The 27,629-nt window shown below is 39.9% G+C and overlaps 2 protein-coding genes across 2 annotated transcripts in view; one reads left to right on the top strand and one right to left on the bottom strand.

Moving 5' to 3' along the window:
* The window catches only part of Alg6 (ALG6 alpha-1,3-glucosyltransferase), a 40,306-nt gene extending 18,415 nt beyond the window's left edge, over positions 1–21,891 (top strand). Inside the window, exons 6-15 of the mRNA XM_021160869.2 lie at positions 255–337; positions 1,078–1,142; positions 2,194–2,379; positions 2,928–3,063; positions 4,789–4,874; positions 7,149–7,233; positions 9,220–9,290; positions 11,294–11,362; positions 11,470–11,668; positions 20,293–21,891. Of these exons, the coding sequence (XP_021016528.1) occupies positions 255–337; positions 1,078–1,142; positions 2,194–2,379; positions 2,928–3,063; positions 4,789–4,874; positions 7,149–7,233; positions 9,220–9,290; positions 11,294–11,362; positions 11,470–11,668; positions 20,293–20,490 (1,178 nt within the window). The 3' untranslated portion in view covers positions 20,491–21,891. The remainder of the gene's footprint in view (positions 1–254; positions 338–1,077; positions 1,143–2,193; positions 2,380–2,927; positions 3,064–4,788; positions 4,875–7,148; positions 7,234–9,219; positions 9,291–11,293; positions 11,363–11,469; positions 11,669–20,292) is intronic.
* Positions 21,892–25,426: 3,535 nt separating this feature from the next.
* Positions 25,427–27,629, bottom strand: part of Itgb3bp (integrin subunit beta 3 binding protein) — a 69,618-nt gene continuing 67,415 nt past the window's right edge. Inside the window, exons 8-9 of the mRNA XM_021159715.3 lie at positions 27,496–27,543; positions 25,427–25,626 (exon numbers count right to left, since the gene is read on the bottom strand). Coding sequence (XP_021015374.1) covers positions 27,497–27,543 — 47 coding nt within the window. The 3' untranslated portion in view covers positions 25,427–25,626; position 27,496. The remainder of the gene's footprint in view (positions 25,627–27,495; positions 27,544–27,629) is intronic.

The following is a 27,629-nucleotide window of genomic DNA, read 5'->3' as shown; positions in this document are numbered from 1 at the left end:
ATGCCCAACTCAAAGTGGCAGGAGCACAGCTCTGACACCGTCTAGGGAGTGGAGGCATAGGAGGACAGTGGAGGCTGTATGAGGACGGTGGTAGAGGCTGTATGAGGACGGTGGTGGAGGCTGTAGGAGGACAGTGGTGGAGGCTGTAGGAGGATGGTGATGGAGGCTGTAGGAGAATGGTGGAGGCTGTAGGAGGACCGTGGCAGGTGGCTTGCTGGAACCTGATGACCTCATCTCATCTGCTTGTGTTTCAGTTCTTGCTGCTGATTTGCTCATTTACGTACCCGCGGTGCTTTTGTACTGTTACTCCTTAAAAGAAATCTCACCTAAGAGAAAGGTAACTGCTAACCCTGCTTGACATTTCATCTCTGAGTCAGTGTGTTATTACTAGCCTATTCAGGATCGACTTTGAGGAAGCCCTGCTCTTTGGGAGTACATAAGATAATGAATATTTTATCTTCTATTGAGTAATTTGCATTTAAAAACCAACAGTTTAACTTACAATAATTACTTTAAGTGCTTTCTAGTAATAACAAGACGCATTGAACTTTAGAACTGCTGCACTGGTGACCCACCCTGCTGGACTTGTTACTAAGCTCATAATCAGAATTTTGAGCTGGCTCGTGACAAGGACTCAACTAAAAGGCATTTTGGAAAGTTTGTGTGTCTGCCCACAGTCATGATCAAGTCTCCTACCTTGAGAATTTTACATTGACTGATTAAATAGCCAATCATTAGATCAAAACTGTCTTTCTGGATGTGGTGTTGAGGGCATCTTTAATTCCAGCACTGTGGGACTCAGAGCAGGTGCTTTTCTGTGAGTCTGAGGACAGCCTGGCCTACATAGTGAGTTCTAAGACAGCCAGCGCTACATAGTGAGAGTCAATAGATAAAAAGTTCCTTTCAGTAATTTCAAGTATTTTCTATTGCCTTCATGAAAACTTTAGTGTCTTAATCGGGACTTTTGAAGTAGAATATTCTGATTAAGGAAGTGCGTTTTTGCCATGTTAGATGCACAGTACACATCACTCTACTGTAGTAATGATCTCTTCTTATCCACCATACTTCTCTTTCCAGATTGCTAGTGCGTTATGCATATTGCTGTATCCAGGTCTTATTCTTATCGACTATGGACATTTTCAGTATCCTTTATTAAATTAGACATAAACCAGTTACATGTTATGATCTAGGCTCACTGCGTAGCACTGCCGTCTGCTGTTGCTGTGTATGCTACTGTGCTTATACAAACTCTTTTCACTTGATAGAAAGGGTTGAAATAAGTCAGGTGTGAATTAAGTCTTAAAGCTTTTGAGTTGTGTTATTTTTGTGGGGATACTTTTTAAATGATTATTCTTTTTGTTGTTGTTTTTCAAGACAGGGTTTCTCTGTATAGCCCTGGCTGTCCTAGAACTCACTTTGTAGACCAGGCTGGCCTCAAACTCAGAAATCCGTCTGCCTCTGCCTCCCGAGTGCTGGGATTAAAGGTGTGTGCCACCATGCCTGGCTTAAATGATTATTCTTTTCCTTATTTTAAATTTTATTCACATATGGCTTTTTTGCTTGTTTGTTTTGAGACAGGGTCTCTCTGTGTAGTGCTGGTTATCTTAAAATTTTCCTTCTTTCAGCTGGGCGTGGTGGCGCATGCCTTTAATCCCAGCATTTGGGAGGCAGAGGCAGGTGGATTTCTGAGTTCGAGGCCAGCCTGGTCTACAAAGTGAGTTCCAGGACAGCCAGGGCTACACAGAGAAACCCTGTCTCAAAAAAAAATTTTTTTTTCCTTCTTTTCCGCCCCTTTTTCTTTTGATTCTTTATCTGATTGACATATAGAATAAAAGCAGCATACAGAGACAGCAGTAATTTTGTTGTCATAATTAAACTTGCTACCAGAATAGTTTTATTCTCTAGATTTGGCACCTTTTAATAATACTTTTGTGAAGTAGTTTAACAGAACAAGTCTATGGTATCTATATTTATAATTCTCAGTGGCTGTGTAGCAGCGATTTAGTATACTTGAGATTGCTTTGTATATATTCTTTGTAGACATTCTTTATCACTTTAGTGCTTTCAGGTCATGTTTAGAAGTAAGCTTTTATTGTAGATATATGCTATTTTTAAATCACGCAAGAAATATGCTCTGTACAATGTAAACTCTGTCTCTTAGTTACTGAGCTAATTTCCTTGACACGGGAACATATACAATTGTGTGAGTCTTGGCTTTGCATTGTGGGGTGTTCTTGGAGTATCTCGGGGCTGGGACCTGCTAGGGTCATTGGCCTTTTGCTTAGCTCTAAATTATAAGCAGATGGAACTTTACCACTCCCTACCATTTTTTTGCTTTTTACTTGGCAAGTGTTTTCAAAAAGGCCTCAAAGGAAAGGGGTGAGTAACGTTTAAAGCACAGAATTCAAGATTTTCAGAGAATTTATTTGCATGCTTCTCTGGAGGAAGGTGGCCTTTGTCTTTGGTGGTTTCTCTAAATGTGCAGGCCATGGGTGAATGGGAAGAAAGCTGTTGCGCCACAGTCTTGTAGATCTTCATAACTACAGGACGGATTGGTCAGCTTCCACTGGAGGCAGTGTGGGAGGGTTTGCCAGAGCCCTGCTGTAGAGTGCTGTCACTTTGGAGCTTGTCATGCTATCTGCTTATTAGAAATACTCCTACTTGACAGCTTTCTTTATGGCTGCATCCCTTCAGGCCTTTAGCAAAGGCATCCAAGCTAAATGCTAATTAGGATACTCATGCGTCCTTAGCTGGAGAAACGAGTCTTTTATCAATTGAAAATTTCAGCTATGTTGTGGGTGGTGTCCCATTTTAAATCTTTATTGGTAGTGCTGGTAGATGATACTGTTAGATTTGTAGTTATTCTATTAGATGACAATCACACCCCTTCTCTCTGTCTTACCGCTCACCTCGCCTCTTTGTTCTAGGTTTGCATTGCTCATTAGGATAGCCTGTACTGTCCTGGCTTCTTTCCTTCTGTGTTGGCTGCCGTTCGTGACAGAAAGGGAGCATGCCCTGCAGGTTGTAAGAAGGCTCTTCCCTGTTGACCGTGGGTTGTTTGAGGTACGATGGAATGGATCCGTCCTTTTTCTGCTGCTGACCTCCTCTGTAACCTTGAGGAGCCTGTGTAGGTGATACCCGAAACAGGAACTTCTGTTTCCTCCTCCAGTCAGTTATTTAATAACTGCCAATGTAGTGCCCCTAGCTCAGCTGGCACTTTTTAGTGCCTTATATGAATAGGTAATGTTTTTGCCATAACTAGGTCCATAATTCAATTGTACATTCTTTCTAGTCAGATTGGTCCATAACAAAAGAACATTAAATGCCGCAGCCACCGAGTTAGTTAACAAGCCCACCACTGTGTTGGTTCATGATCTCTTAGTTTGCCACAATTATTTGTTAAGCTGATAATCCTGTTTGCCTTAGAAAGATCTCATCATTTCTTATGAAATATATAACCTTCATCTGTGGTAATTTTTAATGAGAACCTTTCATTTAATTCTAGTTTAATCACTCTTGTTAAACTTTTATTGCATGAAGTAATTTGATCATTTAGAATTAGTAATTAAGCTAAACAAACCATTTATTTCTGGAGCAAAAGGTCTTTTAATAAACTTAGAGACAACATATTTATAGATAATTTGCTTTTGAATAACATTTCTTTTGAAAAGAATTAGAAAGCATTTCTAAGTTTTGAGTACATAATTTCTATAAAATATTTTCAGTGGATTTACAAGAGGGTGGGATAAGCATTTTGAAAGAGACTAATATTATGTTTATTGGTGTGAAGGTAGAGGGGTGTGTGACAGTGTCAATGTATAGTACTGTTGATAATCCCCATTGTGGCTAACATCACTCATTAAGTGCTAGACCCTACCACATAATTTTCATGATCCCTAAAATGGTCGTTGTTCCTGTCGTACAGATAGAAAACTGAGGCCGGGCATTCATAGGCCTGCTATGTGTCAGAATTGTTATTTCAAATCTTAATAATCTTAACAGCAAAGAAAAACTTGATTTAAAAAAAATACAATAGCTACCTTTTATATGCTGTACCTCCAATTTCAGAAAGTGTCTATGACGCTACGTGTGGGATAGTGTCAGGTCAGGCATCATAGTGTATCACCAGCCCCCCCCAAGTGTCTATGACACTAAGTGTGGGATAGTGTCAGGCACATTCATAGTGTATCACCAGCCCCACCAGTCTAGATCTGGTCTTTGACCTGGAAGAGGAAGTGGGCAGAACACTTGTTGGAGGCCATCTCTCTCTTGATGTCATCCTGCCTGCACCCCTGTGAGAGGATAGATTCTATTATCTAGGGAGCTGAAATAGCAAATTTTATCTTGAGTGAGCCTAGCACAATTTCTAATGTTTTAAAACTTCTTGATTTATTAGCCATTAGTGTTGGCATTACTAGTATCTATTAGATAATGTGACAGGAAGTTAAATTTGTAATAAAATGGGGCAAATGTAATTAATATTTATTTTATAAATTTGGGGAGCTTTTTGCTTATATTCTGCTTTTTGAAAAGTATTAAGTGTTTATTAGGATGTAGATTATAGTTTACTCGTGCTTTACATTATCTGTATTTCAAAAAAGAAAAATGTTTGAGGCTGGGAGTGTGTATTTTTAGTGCTTGAAGAGTTTAATGTACATTCTTATAAATGTGAATGAAAGTTTCATGTCTTGAAAGTTTATTACCTGGAGATTATAGGCTGTACTTCATGGGGTTTAATATTTCTTTCAATTATATCAAAATGTAAAACTAACAAATCTTTTTCTAAAGGATAAAGTAGCCAATATTTGGTGCAGCCTTAATGTTTTTCTGAAGATTAAGGACACTGTGCCTCGTCACATCCAGATAGCAGTCAGGTAACGAACGAAGTTTCTATATCGTACTGTACAAGTCACTCTTCAAACCCACAGCAGTGTGCTACTTCTCTGAGCTGCTTACTAGTGACTTTCCACTTAGTACAATGAAATTCTGTGTCCTGCACCTCCTTCCCCCAAACAAAGTTTTTTGTATAGCTCTGGCTGTCTGGAAACTTTCTTTGAAGCCTAGGCTGGCCTCAGAAATCCATCCACCTGCCTCTGCCTCCCCAGCTGGGATTAAAGATGTGACCCACCATGCCCAGCTTGCTCCTCTCCTTTGCTCTCCCTCTTCCCCTCCCCAGTTTGAATTATTTTATGTGGACATTTGTCCTATTTTTTTCTTTAAATAGAACAGACATTAAATATGATTTAGTATTATTTTGAAGATTCATTATTTTTATAGGTGTGCAGCTAACATCAGCCAGAAAAATACAGCAGCAAGTTAGAGAGAATTGTGTATGTGTGAGTTTATCACGGGACTTGGCTAATGCAGTTGTGAGGAGTTGTGGGGGTCTGGCTAAGGAAGCAACAAGTCCATAGGGTACGTCAGGAATATCTTGGGAAGGAAATGGAACCGACCCACAGTGACTATCAGGAGGGCTTCCAGGTGATTGCTAAGCCCCCAGGACAGACTCATCATTGCTTGACATCATTAGCAGATAGTATTGCCTTTCTTGTGGGCTCTGACTCTCAGAATAGACCCTGTAGCCCACCCTCTCAGGAAGTGTGCAGAAAGGGAGGTTGGGGACTTAAGCCTCACCACTCACACGTTACAGAACCACCCAGAGTGAGGAGGCGAGGTTTTGTGTTGAGACATATATCTGTCTTCAGGCTTTATGGACTGTTTGTCACAGTTCTGAGATGGCCGTGTTTAGCTTTTCTCCTTATTCATCAGCCACATCTAAGAGAAGCTGGATAGCTCACTCCTGTAGTAGTCAGAGACTACTAATCTCAGAGTCATAGGTTTGAGCCCCATGCTGGATGCCAACTGTAGCAGTAGCCAATTAATCTCTATTTAAATCAGCGTGGGTGCTGGCACATTCCTCACTACCCAGCCCAATGTTTTGGGTTCTAAAATGAAAGACACATACATATGGCCTTATATTTTATTATGTCTTAAACAGGTCAATGGCCAGGTCACTTCTAAACCTTCACACAGCTAACACATTCTCTCCTCTGATATTCCTGAGTTATTACTTACTAAAACCTGTATTCCATATTGGCTATCATGGACCCAGGCCTCTTGGGCTGAGTTCACCAACACCTATGTCAGGGCTGTGTTCTCTGTCCAGCATGTCAGGCCTGGCATCTACTTTCCTGGCATGGTGGCTTTCTTTTCCCTCCCTCAGTCCCTTGTCTGGGAATGCTAAAAGTTCCACTTCTGTCTCCCTGCCTAGCCATTGGCCACCAGAAACTTTATTTACCAATCAAAACCAACTGGGGGCAGGGACCCTCAGTATCTTATGTGTGGATTCTTCTACAATTTTGGGGATCCAACTAACATAATACAAATATTAGACTAAACCACAACACACTCTCTTATGATTGGTTCTTTCTGGAGTTGAAAAAGATTTGTCAACTTTTGCGGAGTGAGGGCCAGGACTCTTCTGGGAGTCAAGTTCTTGAATATTTGTGTTGAAAATACAGTGTTGTTTCCTTAGGCCTGATGGGGTTTTCCTTCCTTCCTTCCTTCCTTCCTTCCTTCCTTCCTTCCTTCCTTCCTTCCTTCCTTCCTTCCTCCCTCCCTCCCTCCCTCCCTCCCTCCCTCCCTCCCTCCCTCCCTCCCTCTCTCTCTCTCTCTCTCTTTCTTTCTTTCTTTCTTTTTTTTATTGTTTTTCGAGACAGGGTTTCTCTGTGTAGCCCTGGCTGTCCTGGAACTCACTACCGCCTGCCTCTGCCTCCCAAGTGCTGGGATTAAAGGTGTGCGCCACTACGCCTGGCCTGATGGTGTTTTATTTTCTAGTGTTTGGTAATTGACTTGTAACTATGACACATGATATTACATATTACATGATATATCATATGTGATATTAAATGCTGAATGACATATACAGTACTTAGTATTGTTTGATTTGTATTATGTAAGAATTGTGTACAAAAGTGTATATATATTTCAATGTGTTGTTTTATTCACATTTTAATTTAAAATTTAATAAATAATAAAGTTTAATCTGAGATCATCTTAGATTATTGAATAATACAATCTTTCTACTTTAAAAATTAATTGTTTTAGCTAGATTTCTAATTCAAAAAACCTATTTTCTTGCTTTTCAGCTTTTGCTTTACATTTTTGAGCTTGCTTCCTACATGTATAAAACTGACAGTTCAACCCTCTTCTAAAGGATTCAGATTTACTCTGGTAAGTTTCTCATTTTTCTTAAGAGACTTAGTTCTTGTTATAACTGACATTTTTAAAGACATCAGTAATCACTTGCTTGGGGTAGGACTGAGTGGGCTGCAGAACAAAACACTGATCATCTGACACACTGACCTCTGTCCTTGCAAATGCTGGATTAGGCATTAGGCTGAGCAATCAGAACCTTCAGTTCAGTTCACTTTAAGAACTGTTGGGTTTTTTGCTTTGTATTGATTGGTTGATGAGGGTCACAAAGGTGGTAATAACATATGTCCGTCTGATGCTGTTGAGCAGGTGGCAGGCACTATGTTCTGCTTGTACCAACTGAGTCTGTGATGTGGTGGTGGAGGGAGAGATCTTGGAGGAGGACTGTAGACTTGATGAGCAAGTGGGATTTCAGTCAGCTTTGGGAGGCTAGATAAGGCTTGGAACTTCTGGAAAGCTGAAGGCAGAAGACAGCTTGAGTTACAGAGGGACAGACAGCAGGATGGGAATGGATGTTACATGTGTCCCTGTCTGTTTCTGTGTGTCGTGGGTGGATGAGAAAAATATAAAACAATGGGGAAAATTTCAGAAGATGTCAGATGTTTGGTTGAGAAGTGTGTATAGGACAGGCACAGAAACAGGTTTGGGAAGAGAAGATAATGGAAACATTTGGGTTGTTTAAAGCATAAAGGGATAAGTGACATGGTTGGGGTGAGGTGGAGTGAAGGAGTCTAACTGATGCCTTAGGAACGACAGATTTCACTGGAGCCCAGGTTTTATTGTAAGTGCACTGGGAAGCCAGTGGGGGTTTGAAACGGATATGATGTGATTGAAGGTTACTGTGAGGTAGCAGTGCTGTACTGGGCTAGCTGACAAGTTCCTTGCTTTGCCAACATTGACAAAGCAGAATGGAGCAAAGGGGATGGCTGCTGTATGTAGGAAGTATCAGCACATTTACAGAGTGATGTGTAGGGTCTAAGTTGTGCTTAAGCAGCAGGATACACTCACACAGACAGATGACTTCATAAAACACATGTTTCACTGGTCGTACTTTTTAAAAACACTACAATAGAGCTCTTTTGTTTTCAGTTTTAGATTTTGACCTTTTTATGTTTCGTACTTAACAAGTTTACATATATTTTATGTGTGTGTGTTGCTGAAGTGTGTGTGTGTAAAACAGGATAGCTTGCGGGTATTGGCTCCCTTTTTCTATCAAGTGGATCGTGGAGGTGGTACCCGTCATCAGGCTGAGCAGCACAGGCCTTTGCTGTGTGAGCCACCTGGCTGACTCCATACTTTAAGTAGTTTTCCAAGTTCCAAGAGGTGATGGGGTTTGATTGTTGTAGTCCTTCTGTACTTGGTAGTTTTGTTTATTTTAGTAGCTGAGTTCCAGAATTATTGTAGATGGTTCTCTATACCCTTTTAATAGTTTTGTTTTTGTTTTTCATTTATTAATTACTATGTTTTGGGGATGGGAGTTTTGCTTGTACCCCAGCAGGTCAAAGGACAAATTGTGGGAGCCAGTTCTCTCTTCCACCATGTGGGGCCTGGGGCCTGGGGATTAAATTTGGTCATCAGGCTTGGTGGCAAGCACCTTATTCCCATTGCACCCTCTCACCAGTTCAATAATTATTACTGGCTTTTTAATTTATACACTTAAATTTAGTTAAGTAATATGCATATTCTGGCCGGGCAGTGGTGGTGCACGCCTTTAATCCCAGCACTCAAGAGGCAGAGGCAGGCGGATTTCTGAGCTTGAGGCCAGCCTGGTCTACAGAGTGAGTTCCAGGAGAGCCAGGGCTACACAGAGAAACCCTGTCTCGAAAAAAACCAAAAATAAATAAATAAATAAATTAAAAATTAAAAATTTGCATATTCTGTGTTTGATTTTTACCTCCAGGTAGTGGCTATAATATTTGAACTGGGTGTTTTATTTAGATTTGTAACTACAGTGATATATTTCTCACACTGTTGAATCATGTCTTACTTTCTTCTTTCTTAAAGGTTAGCTGTGCGCTATCATTCTTTCTGTTTTCTTTCCAAGTACATGAAAAGTCCATTCTCTTGGTATCATTGTAAGTAGAAATCTTTGAAGTATACATTTATTATAATGTTCATTGTATAAGGATGTTTATAAAAATGTTAATTTAAATGTAAAATAAGACCACACAATAGTTTTGAATATATTTATCTTAGTCATTCTCAGAAGGATAATGCTTTAATTTTACTTTATAAAATACATTTTAAACCAAAACAGTTGACAAATTTATTATTGATATACTCTCATGTTTTCCAGGTCTTCATATTTTCTCTATACTAATCAAATTATACTTCATAATTTCTCTATACATCCTTCAAAGTGGCTTTCTTGCTTCTCCTCTTTGCCTTATGTATTTCATTCATTTCCACATCGATCTGTTAGCCTTATTCTCTCCATTTACCTTCATGATGTCTTTCATATGTTGTGTTCTGTTTTTTGTCCTCTGCTTCCCTACACCACAGTAGATGAAGGTTTCAGATTCTCTTGGTAATCCTTAAAGAGATTGTTTTGTTAAAGAACATTACAGTTTTCCATTTTTCGTAGAAAAGAAAATCTGGGTAAAACTGGGGCTGTGTTATCCTAATACTTTAGAATAGCCTGGGATGCTTGGATCCTCCCAGTTTAGTCCCATTTGTCTGCTGCCTTAACCATGCCCTACCTGGTGCTTTCAGTGGTTGTGAGAACTCACTGTATAGACCAAGCTGGCCTTGAACTCAGAGATCTGTCTTCCTCTGCCTCCTGCGTGTTGGGACTACAGGTGTGCACCACCCCTGCCCGGCTCCAATCTTAAATCTTATATACTGATTGACATGAAGAAAAAAAAACCTCTAAGAAACCTTTCCTTTAAGAAAGGGGATGTGTTAGTTCTGTGTCTGTGATAAAGCACCATGACCAAGGTAACCAATGGAAGGAAGGATGTGTACAGGCATATGGTTCCAGAGGGATGAGCATCCATCACCATCATGATGGAAGCATGGTGGAAGGCAGGCATGGTGGCTGGAGCATCAAGCTGAGAGCTCACATTTTAATCATAAGCGTGAAGCAGAGAGGGCACACCTGAATGTCACATTCTTTTAAACGTCAAAGCCCAGCTCCAATGACATACTTCCTCCAGCAATGCCACATACATGTTCTAAACCCCTCCAAACAGAGCAACCAAGTAGGGACCAAGTGTAAACACCTGAGTCTATAGTGGGCGCTCTTATTCAAACCATCACAGAGGGAGGATGTTCAAGCATTTTGGAACCTTTTTAAACAGAAGAGGGGAGAGATTAATAGTAATGGCAACAGTAATTCAACAGCTGTCACTCTTAGAAAACTTTATTTTATATTGCTAAAAATAAATATTAGGGGATACTTGCAGAGAACAGTGAAATTAATCATTGGCTTCAGTCACATGGCTAAGTGTCAGCTGTGGAGCTAGGACTAAGACTGTCTAACTAGTCTGCTTCTCTTTAAGCATGGATGCAGTGAAATCCAGAAAGCCTCAGACAAAGGCTGTGGTAGATACTATAGACACCAGAAAAGTGGTGGCTCCGTTTATCAGCATCGTGTTCCCAGTTCTCTGTCCTTGCCCTTTCCATGTAGCTTCTAATTATTCATCTTTCATTTTTCTTTTAGTTGAATATTTTTAACCTGTCCCTTTATAATTCACTTTTGTTGCCCTTTCTCCATTAACATGGCATCCTGTTCCTCATAACTGTAGTTTGTAACCGGCTGAGGAGCATGGAACATGAAGAAGTTGAAAATGGTTGCCTTGGGAGTCACTTTGTGTTTGCAGAGTAGAAGGAAATGCTTTCTCTGGTCTTTTCCTCAAGGGACTGTTCATGTGGCACACGAAGTGTTTGCTAGTGACCTAGTCAAGTGGCTGTTGGCTAGACATGTGGAGAAGTTGACACTTCCTGAATAGTCACATGGAGACCTTTTTTTCTTTTAAACTAATCTTGAAAATCAGGCATGCAGAGTATATTTATTTTTTCCAGGCTCGGAGTAAAATTATATTCTGTAACATTAAAATGCTTTTTCTTGTCATTTTAGACCAGTTTGCTTAGTTTTAACTGAAATTCCTTTCATGTCAACCTGGTTTTTACTAGTTTCAACATTTAGGTGAGTCAAACCAATTTCCATGTAATATTTCCAGTATGATTATTACAGTCATTGAAAAATTTACACCGTAGCTATTGATGCTTTTGCGGCTTTATTTTCCTTTACAGCATGCTGCCTCTTCTATTAAAGGATGAACTCCTGCTGCCCTCGGTTGTGACAGTGGTGGCATTTGTAATAGCTTGCGGCACTTTCTTTCCAATGTTGGAGAACACTTCTGAAGAACAACTGCAGTTGAAGTCCTTTGCTGTCTCTGTAAGGAGGCACCTTCCGGGCTTCACGTTTTTGCCCAGAATTATGCAGTGTTTGGTAAGTTAGGCAGCAGCTTGGTTTCCAATATTTAATTTCTGCATGTGTAGCGCTTGCCTAGCAATACATGTGGAGGTTAGAGGGTAACTTTTGGGAGTTGGCTGTTTCCTTCTACCATGTGTGTTCTAGGGCTTGAACTCAGATTGTCAGGCCTGGTGGCAAGTGTCTTTAAGTGCTGTTCCATCTTACTGGCTCTGTTCAGTTTTAAAGGAGTATATTTTTTTAGCATATTACTAGTTTTTTTGTAAGTTATTGAATTTTTGTTGTTGTTGGGAAAGGGTCATACTCATTATGTAGCCCAGGCTAGTCCAGAACTTACTATGTAGCACATGCAGCATTTGAACTTTGCCCTTCCTGCCTTCGCCTTTTATATGTTAGAATCATAGACTTGAAAGGCCATTTATACCCTGTTGAGATGCGTTCTATCATGCATCCATATAACTTAGGCATTTTACTGGGGTTAAGCATGCGGGTGCTCATAACTATCATTGTCATCTAATTTCAGATGAGTTTTAATCATGCTCCCCGCAAAATGTCCCTACACAGTGGCAGTCATTTCTAATTATAACATCATTGCTAACCCCAACCGTGGACAGCATTAATCTGCTTTTTGTCTGTAACCTGCCTCTTCTGAATATTGCATATTAAGGGAATGTCATAGTCATTTCAGGCTGCTGTAACAAGGGAAGGCTGACTGGATGCTTAAGCAACAGCCATTGACTTCCTCAGTCTGAAGCTGGAGGCACTGGCCGTCAGGGCTGGTCTCTAGTGAGTCTGCTCTTCCTGGCAGAGCTCTCGTTTGCTTCTCTTCACATGCCTCTACCTTGTCTGCTGTCTTCCTTTATTATAAAGATTATAGTCATAATTGCCTTTCTAAAAGCCAGTGTCCAAGTATAGTCACATTAAGGGGTTCAGGCTTCAATGTGTGAATTTCTTGTTTTACATGTATTGGTGTGTGTGTACATGAATACATGTGTGTGTACCTGTACCATGGGACCTGTGTAGAGTTTAGAGGACAACTTGTTAAGTCAGTTTAGGCCAGGTAGTGTTGGTGCATGCCTTTAATCCCAGAGGCAGGCGGATATCTGAGTTCAAGGCCAGCCTGGTCTACAGAGTGAGTTCCAGGACAGCCAGGGCTACACAGAGAACCCGTTTCAAACTGCCCCACCCCACCAAAAGCCAGTTCAGTTCTTTCCCCATGTGAGATTCAGGGGTAGAACTGGGGTTGTTGGTCTTGACAGAGCTAGCACCTGTACCTGTTGAGTCATCTTGCTGCTGGGACACAGTTGGGCCCATGACATGGAATCATAAAATGTGGTCTTCATGACTGGTTTCTTTCATGGCATAGTCCTGCTATATCACTATTTAGTCATATATCATTATTTAGATTTATTTCCAAATTATATCTCATTAACATGTTACTCTCCCTCCCCCCAATCAATTAATGGCAGTAGGCTGATTTTGGTATTGTGAATAATACTGTTAGAAACATCTGTGTACAAAACCTGAATCCCAGTTTTCATTCCTTTGGAACATATAGCTTGGAATAGAGTTGCTGGGCTCTGTGGTAATTCAGTGCCTGCTATTTCAGAAATGGCCTGTGAGGCTCTATATTGCCATGACAAGTGAAGGAGGACACAGTGCCATGCCCTTGATGGCACTGCTGCTCTTTTCAGTTATAGCTACCCTATTAGCTGTCAGTGGTGTCACTACACTTCAGTTTGCAGTTTCCTACTGAAGACGTTCCATATCTTTCCATGTCCTTTCTGGCTGTTTGTGTATCTTTTGGGAAAATTACTCAAATCTTTGTTCCTCTTCTCTCCATCATGGTAATAAAATTTGCACACTCTAGGCTACCTTTCTTTTTCTTTTTTCCTTCTTTTTTTTTTTATTAGATATTCTCTTTATTACATTTCAAATGCTATCCCAAAAGTTCCCTATACCCTTCCCCTCCCCCCGCCCTGCTCCCCTACCCACCCAGTCCCACTTCTTGGCCCTGGTGTTCCCCTGTACTGGGGCATATAAAGATTGCAAGACCTAGGGGCCAACTTTCCAATGATGGCCAACTAGGCCATCTTTTAGACTACCTTTCAATGACAGCTATAGCTGTCAGCCACTTTTGCCTATTTTTAATTCAGTTGTGTATTCTATTTTTGAATTGCACAGCCTTTTATATATTATTTAAAATGCACGTTTTTGATTGGATGAGAGACATGGCTCAAGTTAAGAGTATATAGGCTATTGCAGATGACCTGAGTTTAATGATGTGAAAGTAAATATCTGCCAGTCCAGATTAGTTCTCCTCTTTCTTTCTTTTTCTTGTTGTGGCTGAATAGAACGCTACTGTATATATGTACCATATTTTCTCTATTAATTTTTTGGCCCATACCAGGGCTGGTTCTGCTTCTTTGCCATTGTGAACACTATAACAGTGAGCTTGGTTGGACAGCAGTCAGTGGAGCTGTGGGACACTCACTGACTTGCAGTCTGTGGCTCTATCTGCAGCAGGAGTGTAAGAGGTAGCTGATACAGCAGCTCGTAGGTGCGCTTGTTTTTGTTTGTGCTTGTTTGTAGGCATCCTGCACACTCAGTTCTCTAGTGGCTGCTGTAGCTTCTCTCATCCCCAGCAGTGTATCCGTTCCACTGTCCCACAGCCTTACCCACAGGACAGTCATTCATTCCTTCTAGGGAAAGATGACAATCATAAAGAGTTTTAATTTGCATTAATCTGATGACTTAGGATGGTGAACACTTTTTCAAATATTTATTAGCCATTTGTATTTCTTTTGAGATCTGAGTGTTTGGTTCACCATTGAATGATTTTTTTTATGTTGTTTTATGTTTAAAATTTTCTATGTATTATAAAGATGGATCTTCTCCACCTCCCATCCATAGGCTTTCTTCTCACTTTGGTGACTGTTTCCTTTTCATTTCCAAAGTTTTAGGTCTTATATCCTTCCTGAATTGATTTTTACCCAGGATACGATATGGCTATAATTGCATTTTTCTACATTTGCATGTCCAGATCTCCAGCACGATTTCTGAAGAGGCTTCCCCATGTTGGCTTTTGACACCTTTGCCAAAGATGAGTTGGTTGTAGATATTTGGGTTAATTTCTGGGCTCTCTTTTCATTGGTCTACTTGCTTATTTTTGTGCATTTATATGAAGTTTAGGGTCCCCCCCTTTCTTTGAAGAATGCCATTGGAAATTTAAGAGAGTGTTGTTGAATATATAGATTGCCTTGAATAACATAACCATTTTTACAATATCATTTTTTGACATGCAATTTGTTTTGAGACAAAGTTTTATGTAGCTCAAGATTGCCTTGAACTCACTGTGTATGTGAAACTAGCTTTGAACTACCGATCTTCCTGCCTCTGTCTAAGTGTTAGAATTACTGGCATATGTGAGCATGCCTGGTATTTAGGCTGCATTCTTTCTTGATCATGTTTTTCCCCTCCCTCAATCCTCCCAGATCTTCCCCACCTCCCTACCCACCAGCTTTATAGTCTATCATCTTTAAAACAAACACAAAGCAACCCCCATTCACACAAAAGGCAATGAAACAGCAAAAGACTAATAAGACAAAAATTACCCAAACAAAATGAGAAAAAAAGTCTACAAAAATATTGAGTTTGTTTTGTGTTTGCCAACTACTACTTGGCATGGAGCCTGCCCTGAAGTGTGATTAATATACTCAATGAAACTCCTTTGGAGAAAATTGGTTTTTCCTTTGCCAGTGGGTATCAATTGCTGATAGCTTATTGGTTAGGGGAGAGAACCCTTGTCCATTTCCCCTTCTCAGTGCTGGGACACATCTGGTTTGAACCTGTGCATGCTGCCATAGGCTGTGTGAGTTCATATGTGCATCAGTCCTGTTGTGTCTGGAAGACACTGTTTTCTTGGAGTAACCCATTACCTTTGGTTTGTATAATCTTTCTGACTCCTTTACCTTTAAAGCCCAGAGCTTTGGGAGATTGGGAGTGGGGCCTTTGACCAAGACATCCTGTCCTGTTTATGATTGCTCCAAAGTCTCTTACTTTCTGCACATTGTCTAGTTGTGGGTTCCTGTGTTCCCATCTACTGTAAGAAGTTGTTTCTCTGAAGAAGGGCTAAATGAGGTATTAATCTATGAGTATAGTAGAACATGATCAGGAGCCATTTATTGTATTGCTGCGTTCCTTTAGCAGAATCATAGTAGTGTGTTTCCTGTAGGTTCATGACCTATTTTGTCTCAGGTTCTTGGTCACTTTAGCATTGTCACCTATGGGTTCTATCTCATGGAGTTGGCCTTAAGCCAGAGAGAGGTTGCTTACTTCCATAGCAGTTGTGCCACTGTTACACCATTCTGTCTATAGGTGGATGGCTGTTGTAGGTCACAGGGTATGAAGCTGGGAGATACTGATGATGATCTCAACTGTGGTGATGTGCAGAGTACCTTACAGTATTAGACAGCACAATACATGAACAGCTCATTGAGCATCTGGGCAGCTTTGCACTGATGGTGATCCATACAGGAGAAGACTGGTGATGTAGACATTAAGAGGCAAACAAGAAAAACAAGGATAGAATAACTTTCTTACTCAGAGGTTTATGTGGAAAGCAAGATGTAAAATTTATTTTGTGAGCATATGCCTGAATACTTGGATGTATGCAGAACTGTACCCTCTGTGACAGCCACAGGGTGGTTGTTAGGTAGGAAGTATCATAGGCTCCTCAATTTATTCAATTCATTGGGTACTTACTATGCACTCAGTGCAGTACATAGTACATTGCAGGTTGAAAGTACAATGAGAAAAACAGAACCCAAAAGTTATTCTAGTGGGACAATCAGTGATGCTAGCATGTAGGAAATAGACAACACAGTGTTTACTAGTCACACGTGGAGACACAAATCTAATGAGATTAGAACGTGGTTCTTCAGCCGTGAGTCCCAGTTCTGATGCTTAGTAGCCACACATGCTAATAATAGCTCCTAGACTGGAGAGTGCAGAAGAACATTCTTGTAGAAAAGTTGTATTCACAACATGCTCAAGAGAAGCCAGTTACTGCTTAGGTACCATAAATGTGTATTTTTATTACTGATTTTGACACTTAATCCAATAAGACCTTGTAATTTTATTTAATGTGCCTCTAACTTTTCAAGTCCAGAGAACTATGTCTTATAATTTACCATAGTACTAGCTCATTGAAAATATTCAGTGAATGTAATTTTCCATTGATCATAGGAAAAAAAAATCAGACAGGTTCTCCTGGTTAGTCTAGAATTTTATATTCCATTGGGCCTGGGTAAAGGAATGCCATTACCTTAAGTAGTGATATCAGGTATTCCTTGTTAGGGCCTTATCCTTCAGTGCCTTGTGGCATGAAGTGAGATAGGTAGAGGGTCTGAGGCTTGGCCACAACTATGGCTTCAGGAAAGGAAAACCCAGGGCCCTGGAAGCCAGCAGCCTCCTTCCCAAAGATTTTTTGAATCTTTTGGAGGCTGGGCCTTCTCAGACAGCAGCAGCTCCTGGTCTTGCCTTGGTTGTGTCCACACAGAATATACCCTTGTACTTACGTAGTTTTAGAAGACATGCCCTCCAATGACACTTCCTAACCTTGGAGGAAAAAAAAAAATTATACTTGCCAGAAAGCCATTGCATGACTTTGCCAGACCCCTGATTTTCTTGAAAACAGTTCAGTACTGCTGTCGTGGAGCAGAACCAGAGCACAGCGGGAAAAGCAGAAGGAAGGCAGGTGTTCCCGTGAGTGCTGTAAGGAAGGCTGTCTGCTGAGCCCTATGTATGTGGGGCATCTTACACTGAACCAAAGAACACTTTCATGCTGCAAAGAGGACTAGGTATTTCCCATCAGATATGAAACATTCATGGAGTCCCAAGAGAAAAAAATGCACTGAATAAAACACTGGGAATGAATGCCATGCTCCATTTCACAGTGTTCTCCATGCAGAAAACCCAAGAAGCATGTACAGGAGCCTGGACAGGAGCTGCGCACTATGGTAGGTGAGGGCACTGGATCTGTTGTGCAAGGCTCCCACAGCAGAGCTTTGTGAGAGCCCAGATAATACCACCCAGAATTTTCTTAAGTAGATTTTTGCTGTTCTTTGTTATGATTTAGTCAATCGCTTTAATTTTGGTGTACTCAAATCCAAATTTCCAATCAGAATTTATCTTCATTATATTGAATGAACCATGGTAAAGTGTGCCCGTAACACACTGTTTGATGCAGGGAATTCTATAGACTGAAGTTTCTTTTAAGAGAAATAACTAATTTGAAAATGAAGTCTAAAAGCATTACATAACAATCAGTTACATAGATTCATGAATGGAAGAGTATTTATCTCAGATGTAAGCATTGGTACCACTTCCTGTGAACTAATTTATTTTACCCCCAGAAAATCCATCTCCAGGGCTATTACAGGAGATAGGACAAGAGGATGGAACTACTGTAATGTCATTGTCACTTTGAAAATCTTTGCAGCCAAATTGAATTGTGTGACTGTAATGATGGATTTTTTATTTTTTTTTTGCCAAATTAATAATTTGGAAACATACTAGAAAATATGTCAAAACTGTATTGTTCTCAAAGTGCACACTTCAGGAGTTACTTCTGTATTTGAGTGCTGTACATAGTAACTGTTGGACACCTACTGATTCTTATTAATTATACAACCAACTGACGAAAACTGGTGTCAACTCAGGTACTTGGTGTGACTGCACACCCCTCCTGGATGTCTTTTAAATTCATGGCTTCTTTTTCCCATGATTTGTAACATAATACACATATCCATATACATGTATTCTGCTAAACACATAAATACAACCTGCTCAGTCTGAATGATGTTATTTGTAAGTTTTCAGGGACCATTTGGTATTGGATTACCAATAGTATGCTCTTCCCTGGGGAAGAATATATTTTTCTCAGTCTCAGCATTCCTTGCCTGTAGTTCTTTGTAAAGGATTGAGCCCTCGTGGGCTTTCCCCAACCACAATAGCATGCATCTTTATTGCTGGTGTCCTTGTTCAGCTCTTGTTTAGGTAGCCATGTTGGTCAGACTATGGGTACAGCCTCTGATATTACTAGGAAACATGGTATCAACAGCAAGCTCTCTGATCCTCTGGCTCTTAGAACTTTTGCATCCTCTTTGCAATGATTCTGGAGCCTTAAGTGTGGGAGTTGTTTTGTAAATTTATCCATTAAGACCGGGCTGTACAACTAAGCATACAGTTGGTTGTGGTTTTCTGTAGCAATCTTCTTCTGCTTCAAAGAGAAGTTTCCTTGGTGAGGGGTCAGGGCTATACTTAAATACTATGGATAAATATTTAGAATGCAGTTAGGGACGATGCTGGTTTAGTGAAGTGGTAGTTACAAGTTCTCATTCAAGATCCATGACTTCACTAGCCCTGAGTATTGGCTAGGTTTCTAGTGCCAGGCATGGTATCTCTCTTGTTGCTAAGTCCAGTTAGAGAGCTACTGGTTACCACCAAGGTATGTGTGCCAATACTGCACCCTTAGGGTTAGAGTGCCATGGTGGTCATAGTTGTGGCTCCTAAGTGTCATCATATTTGGGTAGGACTGTGGTTTCTTCCCTCCACTGAAAGCTTGCATGAGACCTTCTAAACCATGAAAACTAGTCCTCGTAAAGGGGGCTTTCAAATCAGTTCCAGCTTGGGCCTCTGGGTACTGCATCTGAAATGCATGGTGCCTTCAGCAATGGGGATGTACCTTCCACTTTTGAGGGACAATCAAGGGTTAATAGCAATAACATGTAATGTTTTAGGAGTCTCTTGCACAAATCTTCACAGACTCAAAAGAAGGCTTCTTGGGACTATTGGTTTTTGTTTTTGTTTTTAATGGTCTTTGGCTTTTGGGGACAGCATTATCAGCCTGGCCATGAAAATTTTATTTAAACTATATATATTTAGACAGAGACTTAACATGTTTAGTGGGCTTTTTTCTTTTTCGTAGTTATTCAGACATAGTGTTATTCCCCCCCCCCCATCTTTCCCTTCCCCTTCTCTAACTAGAGTCCGAGCCCCAGTTATCATTCACTCCATCCAGATCACTGGTACCCTGTCACTGCTCTATTGCTCTCCTACACTCCCAGCTTGGCCATGTCCTCCTTGCTGTCCTGCATTCTGCAGTCTTTCTAGACTATGAGTCACATTTGAAGCCAGGAGTCTCATATGAGAGAGAACGTGTGACATTTGTCCTTCTGGGGTCTGAGTTCATGGTATTTTCCACTTCTGTCCATTTACCTGCAAATTTCAACTTCTTTAAACAGCTGAATGGTACTTTATAGTGTACATGCACTACATTTTCATTATGCATTCATTGGTTGTTGAAAGAAAAGCTGCCCCCTTTGGAATATTGTCTAATAGTGTAAATAAATATGCCTCCCCCTAAGATCAATTTTTAATGAGGACTAATTTAGTAACTTCTAAAATTATGCTTATAAATATGTGTAATTAGTTAACAATTCAAATATTTGGGAGCAAGGAGTAAGGTAGCCCACTATCCAGGTAAGAGAGAGAAAGCCATACTTGTTGGAAGGTGAAGCTTTGGTGTCATGTGACATTTGGGGCAGCAAAGGTCAGTGATACTCTCTTTTCCCTTACAGTTTCTTTCTTCAGTCATCACCATGGTCCTCCTGACGATTCTGAGTGTAACACTGGATCCGCCTCAGAAATTACCAGACTTGTTTTCTGTACTTATATGTTTTGTGTCCTGTGTAAATTTTGTATTCTTCTTGGTATACTTTAATATTGTAATCATGTGGGATTCAAAAAATGGAAGAAATCGGAAGAAAATTGACTAGCTACATTCCCAAGCAAATGCAATCTTTTTGCTATGTATAAGTGAACATAATCATCTTTAGAATCATGGAATTACAGGAAGAGAAATGGTGAAGGGGCATTGTTATTTACACAAAGTTATTTATACAAGGACCAAAGCATTTGTCTTCTTAGTTTTGTTTTGTTTTGTTTTTTTGGTAAAGCATACTGTAATTTTGACAATATTTACAGATATTTAAATGGTAAAACAAGAAAAAAATTGTCCCAGCTGGTCGTAGTAGCTCATCTTTGCAATGCCAGTACCAGGAGGTAGAGGCAGGCTACCTAGAGCTCAAGGCCATCCTTGGTTATAAATAGCAAGTTTGAGGCTAGCCTAGGCTATATGAGACCCTGTCTCAACAAAAGGGGGAGAGGAAAAAATGTCCTCAATGCCAATATTTAATAATGGAATGTATTCTATAAATTGTAACTTTTAAAAACTATGTATTTTATATATAGTTTTAAAATGTAAGACCAGTCAGAATGCACAGAGAGCCAGGCCTGCTGGTACACACTGGGCATCTCAGCACTTGGTAGCGACAGGCAGGAGGAACATGAGTTTGAGGCCAGCCTGAGCTACATAAAATCCTGTTTTAAAAAAACATAGCAAAGTCAGACAAAGTGTGCTTTAATAAATTTAAAATGAATTTATTGGAAGAATTAAGCACCTGACTTGTTTGGTGACAAGTGATAAGCATCTCATTTAGAAGTTGTATCTCTGGGTTGAAGAGATGGTTTAGCAGTTAAGAGCCGTGGCTGCTCTTCAGAGGACCTGAATTCAATTCCAGCAACCACATGGTGGCTCACAACCATCTATAATGGGATCTGATGCCCTTTTCTGGTGTGCATGAAGATATACTGGTATGCATAAAATATATGTATATATGTATTTGTATACATAAATCTTTAGAAGTATCTCAGGGAATTAACACTTTTCTTAATTACTGAGAAGGTACATTATGCTATTTGAAATTTGAATATCCATTATTGCATATGCAAAATTGGATACTTAGAGATTAAGTAGTATTCTTGTTTCCAAGAATGTAGAAATCGCTTGATGCTATTTTTAAAAAAGAACTTTTATTGAATATAAATCTAAGAAGTTTGAAGTCTTTTTAGTTACTCATGGTAATTAGTTCTAAATTTCTAGAGTCATTCTAAATTGAAACTACCATATCAACGACTCCATCTCCCTTTCTGTTACCTTGTTAAAGGTTTCCACCGAAATAACTGCATATTCAAATCATGGCTAACACTGGCTCTGTCCCATTGGTAGGGTTATCCCTTCACCCATATCAATTCCTAAAAATCATGTAGTGTGTTTTACTTTCACAGGAAAGCTGTTTCTTTAGTCTCTGACGAAAATTAAAGCCACTTTACGACTAGCCTTGTTTGCGTGTATTTCTTTCATAATATAGTCATCAGAGCATTAAGTCATTAAATGGCATATTCTAAAGTGATATAAAGAATTGGGGTCTGGACTTGGCTATCCATAGGCTGATGCTAGAAAATATGTATTTCTCAGTCTGACAAAGCAGATGTGCATGAGGACTTCAGGGTCAAGGTCAGCAGAGGCAGCCTTGGTGGCTGCAGAATCAGCAGGCAGTATCACTGCCTCACTGCCCCACTGTCCATGGCCACTATCGGTAATTGTTGGGCCCAGCAGGCAGCATCCTGGCTACTTTTACTTGAGCCTTTTTTACTTTTAATAATGTATCAAAGTTTAACACAGAATTGCTGATTTCCATTAACTTCCCAGAAATTGAGTAGTGCAACTTCAAAATAAAAGTATTAAGAAGTATAATGGAATGCCAGATTCAGTGTTTATCCTGCACATAAATTCTGTCAATAAAAATACATTTTTTTTCAGATGATTTAGTCTAACCATACCAAATTCCCATCAGCTTTAAAGGAGAGTTACAATGAGCAGTGTAAGTCAGTAACTTATCTAGTAGAAACCAGCCAGTATGCACACAGAGCCAGGCCTGTTGGTACACACTGGGCATCTTAGCACTTGGTACCTACAAGCAGGAGGAGAATGAGTTTGAGACTAGCCTGAGCTACATAAAATCCTGTTTTAAAAAACAAAACAAAGTCAGACAAAGTGTGCTTTGTGCTTGTGTAGGTAGCTTCCACAGCACCGGACCCTTCCTTGAAAAGTTCAGTGTCTCAGCTAACATCAGGATATAGGATCTTTTAATAGATACTGATAATAAATTAAGTAATTTTCTTCCCTGTAAAAAATGAAGAGTTCTGTTCTTTTCAGCTATACTTTAGTTTGAAAGAGACAGTGTTGAGAAGGGCCCCTTTCTCCTCTCCTCATGGACTTGGGTTTGCTTCTTAAAGCAATGAAGAGAATGCCCTGTAGGTTCATACCATATAAAGCATTCCAGAATCATTCTCCTTCAGGCTTTAGGGAGAAGAGAAAATCTGTCCAAATCATAAGCCACACTGAGGGAGAAGCAAAATACTTCTAAAAGTCCAGGTGGCCAAACTGTGCACTGTTCCATGGAGGGACCAAAAGATGGATAGATTACAACTCAAGAATGGCTGTAGGAACTCAATGGTTCCAGTTCTCAAGTGGTTTCTTTTCTGTTCTTTAGAGGATCAGGGCCAGGTATATCCCTCCTCCTCCCTCCATATAAACATTAGTTTTGTGTGTGGATATGTCTGCTTTGTCCTTCATGTGGCCTTTAAGGGTGATAAAGCGAGAGTCATCTGATCTACAGTGAACAGAACTGGGAAGTGGCTCTCAGCAGACCCAGCTGTTCCGACAGGCAAATGCTCAGTGTATCAACAAGTCAAAGGTACCGTAACCTCCTTAAGCACACACCCACATAACTCATTGCATCTGCTTAACCCTTTATGCTCTAATTCAGGGTACTTTATAAAATGTTTTGCCTTGCACCCTAATTTTCAATGTTAGAACAATCGATATTACTATATGATTAACATTATATTTGAAGACATATCAGTAAGTATACTTCATATTTTGCAGACAGATATAAAAAGAACCTTGCTTAAATAGTTCCTGAAAACCTAGAAGACAGTTAGCTTGAATAGTTGATTGAACTACTACTTAGTGCCAATGTCATGTATAGTAATAACTTAAAAAAATTAATATATCAATCTGAATTGTTTCTAAGTGAAAAATGAGTTCTTTTTAACCTTGATTTTTGTTTCGCATTTCCATACAAGACTTCTGTTTTCAAAATGTCATAGAATCAAGTGACATGTTAGAGTATTTTTGCCAAACTGTAGTGCAAGTGCCAAGGCATTTCTTTCCTTGCAGCTCAGACCAGGTATAAACATTTTAGAAACCATGTTATAGGGATGATTCCCCCCACCCCCATCCTGACAGTACACACACCCCCATCCTGACAGTACAAACACCAGAGAATCACACATCTAAGCTAATGCTTAAAAAAATCTGGAAGGGACCATGCACTTGCCCTATAGTAAAGGTATTTTCTTTACATTCATTCTTGTTTGAACTTACTTCAAAACCAACTTATATTTAGATGTCGGTATTGATAGTTCATTTCAGTGTTTTCTAAATGTATGAAATCTTAAGATGTTCACAATAATTTTCTCAGTAAGCATTGACAATAGTCCCTAGAATGGAACAATACACACCCAAGATACCAGTTCCTCAACACACTTCTAAATTTTCATTAACATAAAATAACCTGTAAATTAATAGGTAGCTGGAACTGTACATGGGAAAGCTGGCTGCTGGTTCACCTGGTTTATTGTGAATTCCAATAAAGTATGTTACTCTAAAAAAAAAAATAGAGACATAATTCTAGCCCGAAATGTTAAAAGTATATAGAAACATATGTGGTACACAGTATGTAAGTCAAGACTCCTGTACTGCAAGGCTCACATTAGAGAGTGAAGGAGAAATGTATTATTTACATTGAGATTAGCTACTGGTGTGTGCCGAAAGTTTAAATTAGCTGCAAGAAACTTTATCTAGACTTGCACCTGCCTAGTGCTCGAAGTTGGTATTTACTGGGCAGATTCATTACACACGCTCTTCTGTGCCTTTAAATATGATCAGGCAGATGCAGACACTTTTCACAGTGAGCGCATTTCTTCTAAGTGCCTCGGGGATAGAGAAGATGGTTATTACATCATCACAAATTTCCAATTAACATACATCTCATGCATCACTTAAGGAATGATTTAAATGTTATTTGCCATGTAATTTTGTCCTTGCTTTAGACATTGATAAGCTCCCATTTGCTTATTTTTGAGTCTTCTGAGCAAGGTTCACCTTCACAAATTTGTCTGGCTATTCTGACAGCATTCTTTACTTTGTGTAAAGAAATATGAGAAATCCATTTGAGAGAATTTTGATACTCCAGTGTGACCCACTGAGAACACAATTTAGATGCCTTTGTCTACATGCCTTAAGGGGCTTCCAGCAGGTGCTTCCTTCAACAGCTGCCAAGAAGTTGGGTGTGGTGACTATGACAGATTCCTATTCACTGTGTCCGACTGGGGACTCCTAGTGGTGACAGAGAATCTCATTTAGACTTAGGAGCACTGTGTCAGGGAAGATAGTGGCAACTGCGGACTGAAACCTTCCTGCAGGCATGTGGCTCTTTCCTTTGTTTTCACTCAGCTGGTAGAAATCAGACACAGTGGTGAGCTTGGGGGATGGCTATGTGTGGGAACCTGCATTTGATTGCTAGAACCCCTAGGAAGCCAGGCAGAGGCAGTAGCATGCACATAGACTCCCAGTCCTCACTGGAAGCTCACAGGCCAGCTAAATTGGTGTCTATATTTGAACAAGAGACCTTGTCTTAATATAGAAAACACACTGATACCTGAGGTTGTCCTCTGAGCTCCATACATATGCCATGGTAAGTATATACCTGAACTCATAAACATACATACAGGCATATACACAGATTTTTGCACACAAAGGCAGCACACAGTGGATGCCTTTATTTTTTCCTATTTAGAATACTCAGCATATCGTCTACCTGTCTTTTAAGAAGGGTTGCTAATGTGACAGTCTTTCACTGACTCTTTATTCAGGCTGGTCTGCATTCTTGTGGCTTGACTAGTATTCAGGTAGGCTGACACAGTTGTCAGACTTGAAGGTACCACTATAAAGGAGAAAAAGCTCTCATTAAAATGTTATCATAAAGGAGATACTAGATAGGCTAAGCGTTCAATTTACTCTTACAAAGTAGTATCACAATCCCCACTTACAGCCAAATGGGAAATGAACCTAGGGCATGTACAGGGTCATAACTAGGTAGTAGAGATGGCACTGAACATCTTTGGATTTTACAAAGCTACTTTTTTTCTTATACCAGACACTACACTACAAAACAAACAAACAAACAAAAAAAGTTTTCATTAGTCAACTCTGGTTGTTGGGAGAACTACTGAAAAATATTTTGAGGTCATATCCAGGACCAAGCAGAAAACTTGGTAAGATTTCTGTTATGGTACAACAGGTAGTGGCAGTGCCCCTCCTTCGTGGTAACCACACATTCTAAGGCATTCTTGAGACACTTGCTGTCTTACACTCTCTGCTGCTGAGCCATCTGACTGTCTGAGCCTGACAACTGTCCGTGTTGCCTGAACCCTTCCTCTTAATCTCCCTTTCTGATTTTTTTGTGCTTATATACTTCTTTCTGTGTATTTATACAACCTATTGAAATTTTCCATGTTTTTGGAGCCAGATAGGTTTGGTACCTGCCAAACATATTCCAGCATTTAGGAAGGTGAAGTAGGGGGGCTGAGGTCAGACCTGGCTATACCATGGAACCCTGCCTTTCTTTAAAAGGAGAAACTAAGCACTCCTGGACAGAGGTGATATAAAGTGAATTAGTAGGATGGCCCCACCCACCTTTAAGACATCCTTGATGCTATAAAGCCCAAGTACATACCTCAGCTGCTCAAGTGCTGGGGTTACAGCTGTGTGCACTACACTAGGCTAGAGGTGGTTGAAGTCCTCAATCTCTAACTAATTACCTTGTCACACTTTCCCAAGTCGATGTATGTCTGTTGTGAATTTTCTAACACTGCTTTTTCTTCACTGGTACAGCAGAAAGCAGTGTTTATAACCATTATCAACTTTTTCTTGGCTCTATACCTCATGCAAGGCAGAATCCAGAACATTTACTGGCCTACATTTTACTGATATTATAGGTCATTAATTTTACACACCATTCTTTCTCATGTGTAGCTTCACTATCACTGCCTATTTCAAGTTCATGGGCCTTTGTGCTTCCTGTCTCATGTGGTCAGGAGACTTCCCTATCCTCGCCAGCCCAGCTGCAGTCATGACTTAAGAGATTTAGAAATTAAACTTTTGCCTCCAGTTTGGGGCAGTACATGGATTTCAAGGTTAGATTCCATATGGATTCCAGGGAACTCCACTATGTTTTAAGACCTGGTCCATGTTGCAGGACATTATCTGTTTCTCCAAGTTGATGCTGTGATCCTCAGTAGAGTCATAGTATCTGTGCAGTGGGCCAGAACCCTAGAATGAAGAGGCTGAATTTGTGTGATTTAGTATAGCTCAAAAAATTTATTTTGTCCCCATGTTTAAAATGCTTTTAGATCATATCACTTCTGAATGTGTTTTGATTTTTTATCCCAGTTGGGTGCTATAAACTCTAGAGAGGAAGCAGGAAGAAGAACTGAGGGAGAAGTGATCCAGTAACTGTACCCCAAGGCTGGGGTCTACTCTGGAGATGGAAGCTCTATTCACTAAGGTGGGAACCAGCCCAAAGCAAGCAAGCCTAGTCCATCTAGTGAAGTTCTGCACACATCATAGCACGACGTGGTAATACAGTCTGTATGTTACAGTCAGCTCCTCGAAAAAGGTTATTTTTACAAAACAATATAATTGCTTTAAAGGAAAACTATAACTAATTTTTACAATGTAAGTAAAATGATTTTACATGAACAAAACAGTGAAATTTAACAAGGTTAGCTGAGTTAGAAAAGCAAGACTTTACCTCAGTTCAAAATGGCTTTAAGGAATTCAAAGCTGTCAAGATGATGATCTATATGAAAAAAGAGTGTTTTTTTTTTTCCAGAAAACAATTCAAAATAACTTGCTACACTACCTGATACAAAGTAAATATCAAAT

Source organism: Mus caroli, unplaced genomic scaffold (genome assembly GCF_978045245.1).
Source record: "Mus caroli unplaced genomic scaffold, Mus_caroli_1 scaffold_6, whole genome shotgun sequence".
In the NCBI taxonomy this organism is placed as follows: Eukaryota; Metazoa; Chordata; class Mammalia; order Rodentia; family Muridae; genus Mus; species Mus caroli.
The sequence above is the reverse complement of the archived record's forward strand: the minus strand, read 5'-3'. Positions and strand labels throughout refer to the sequence as shown.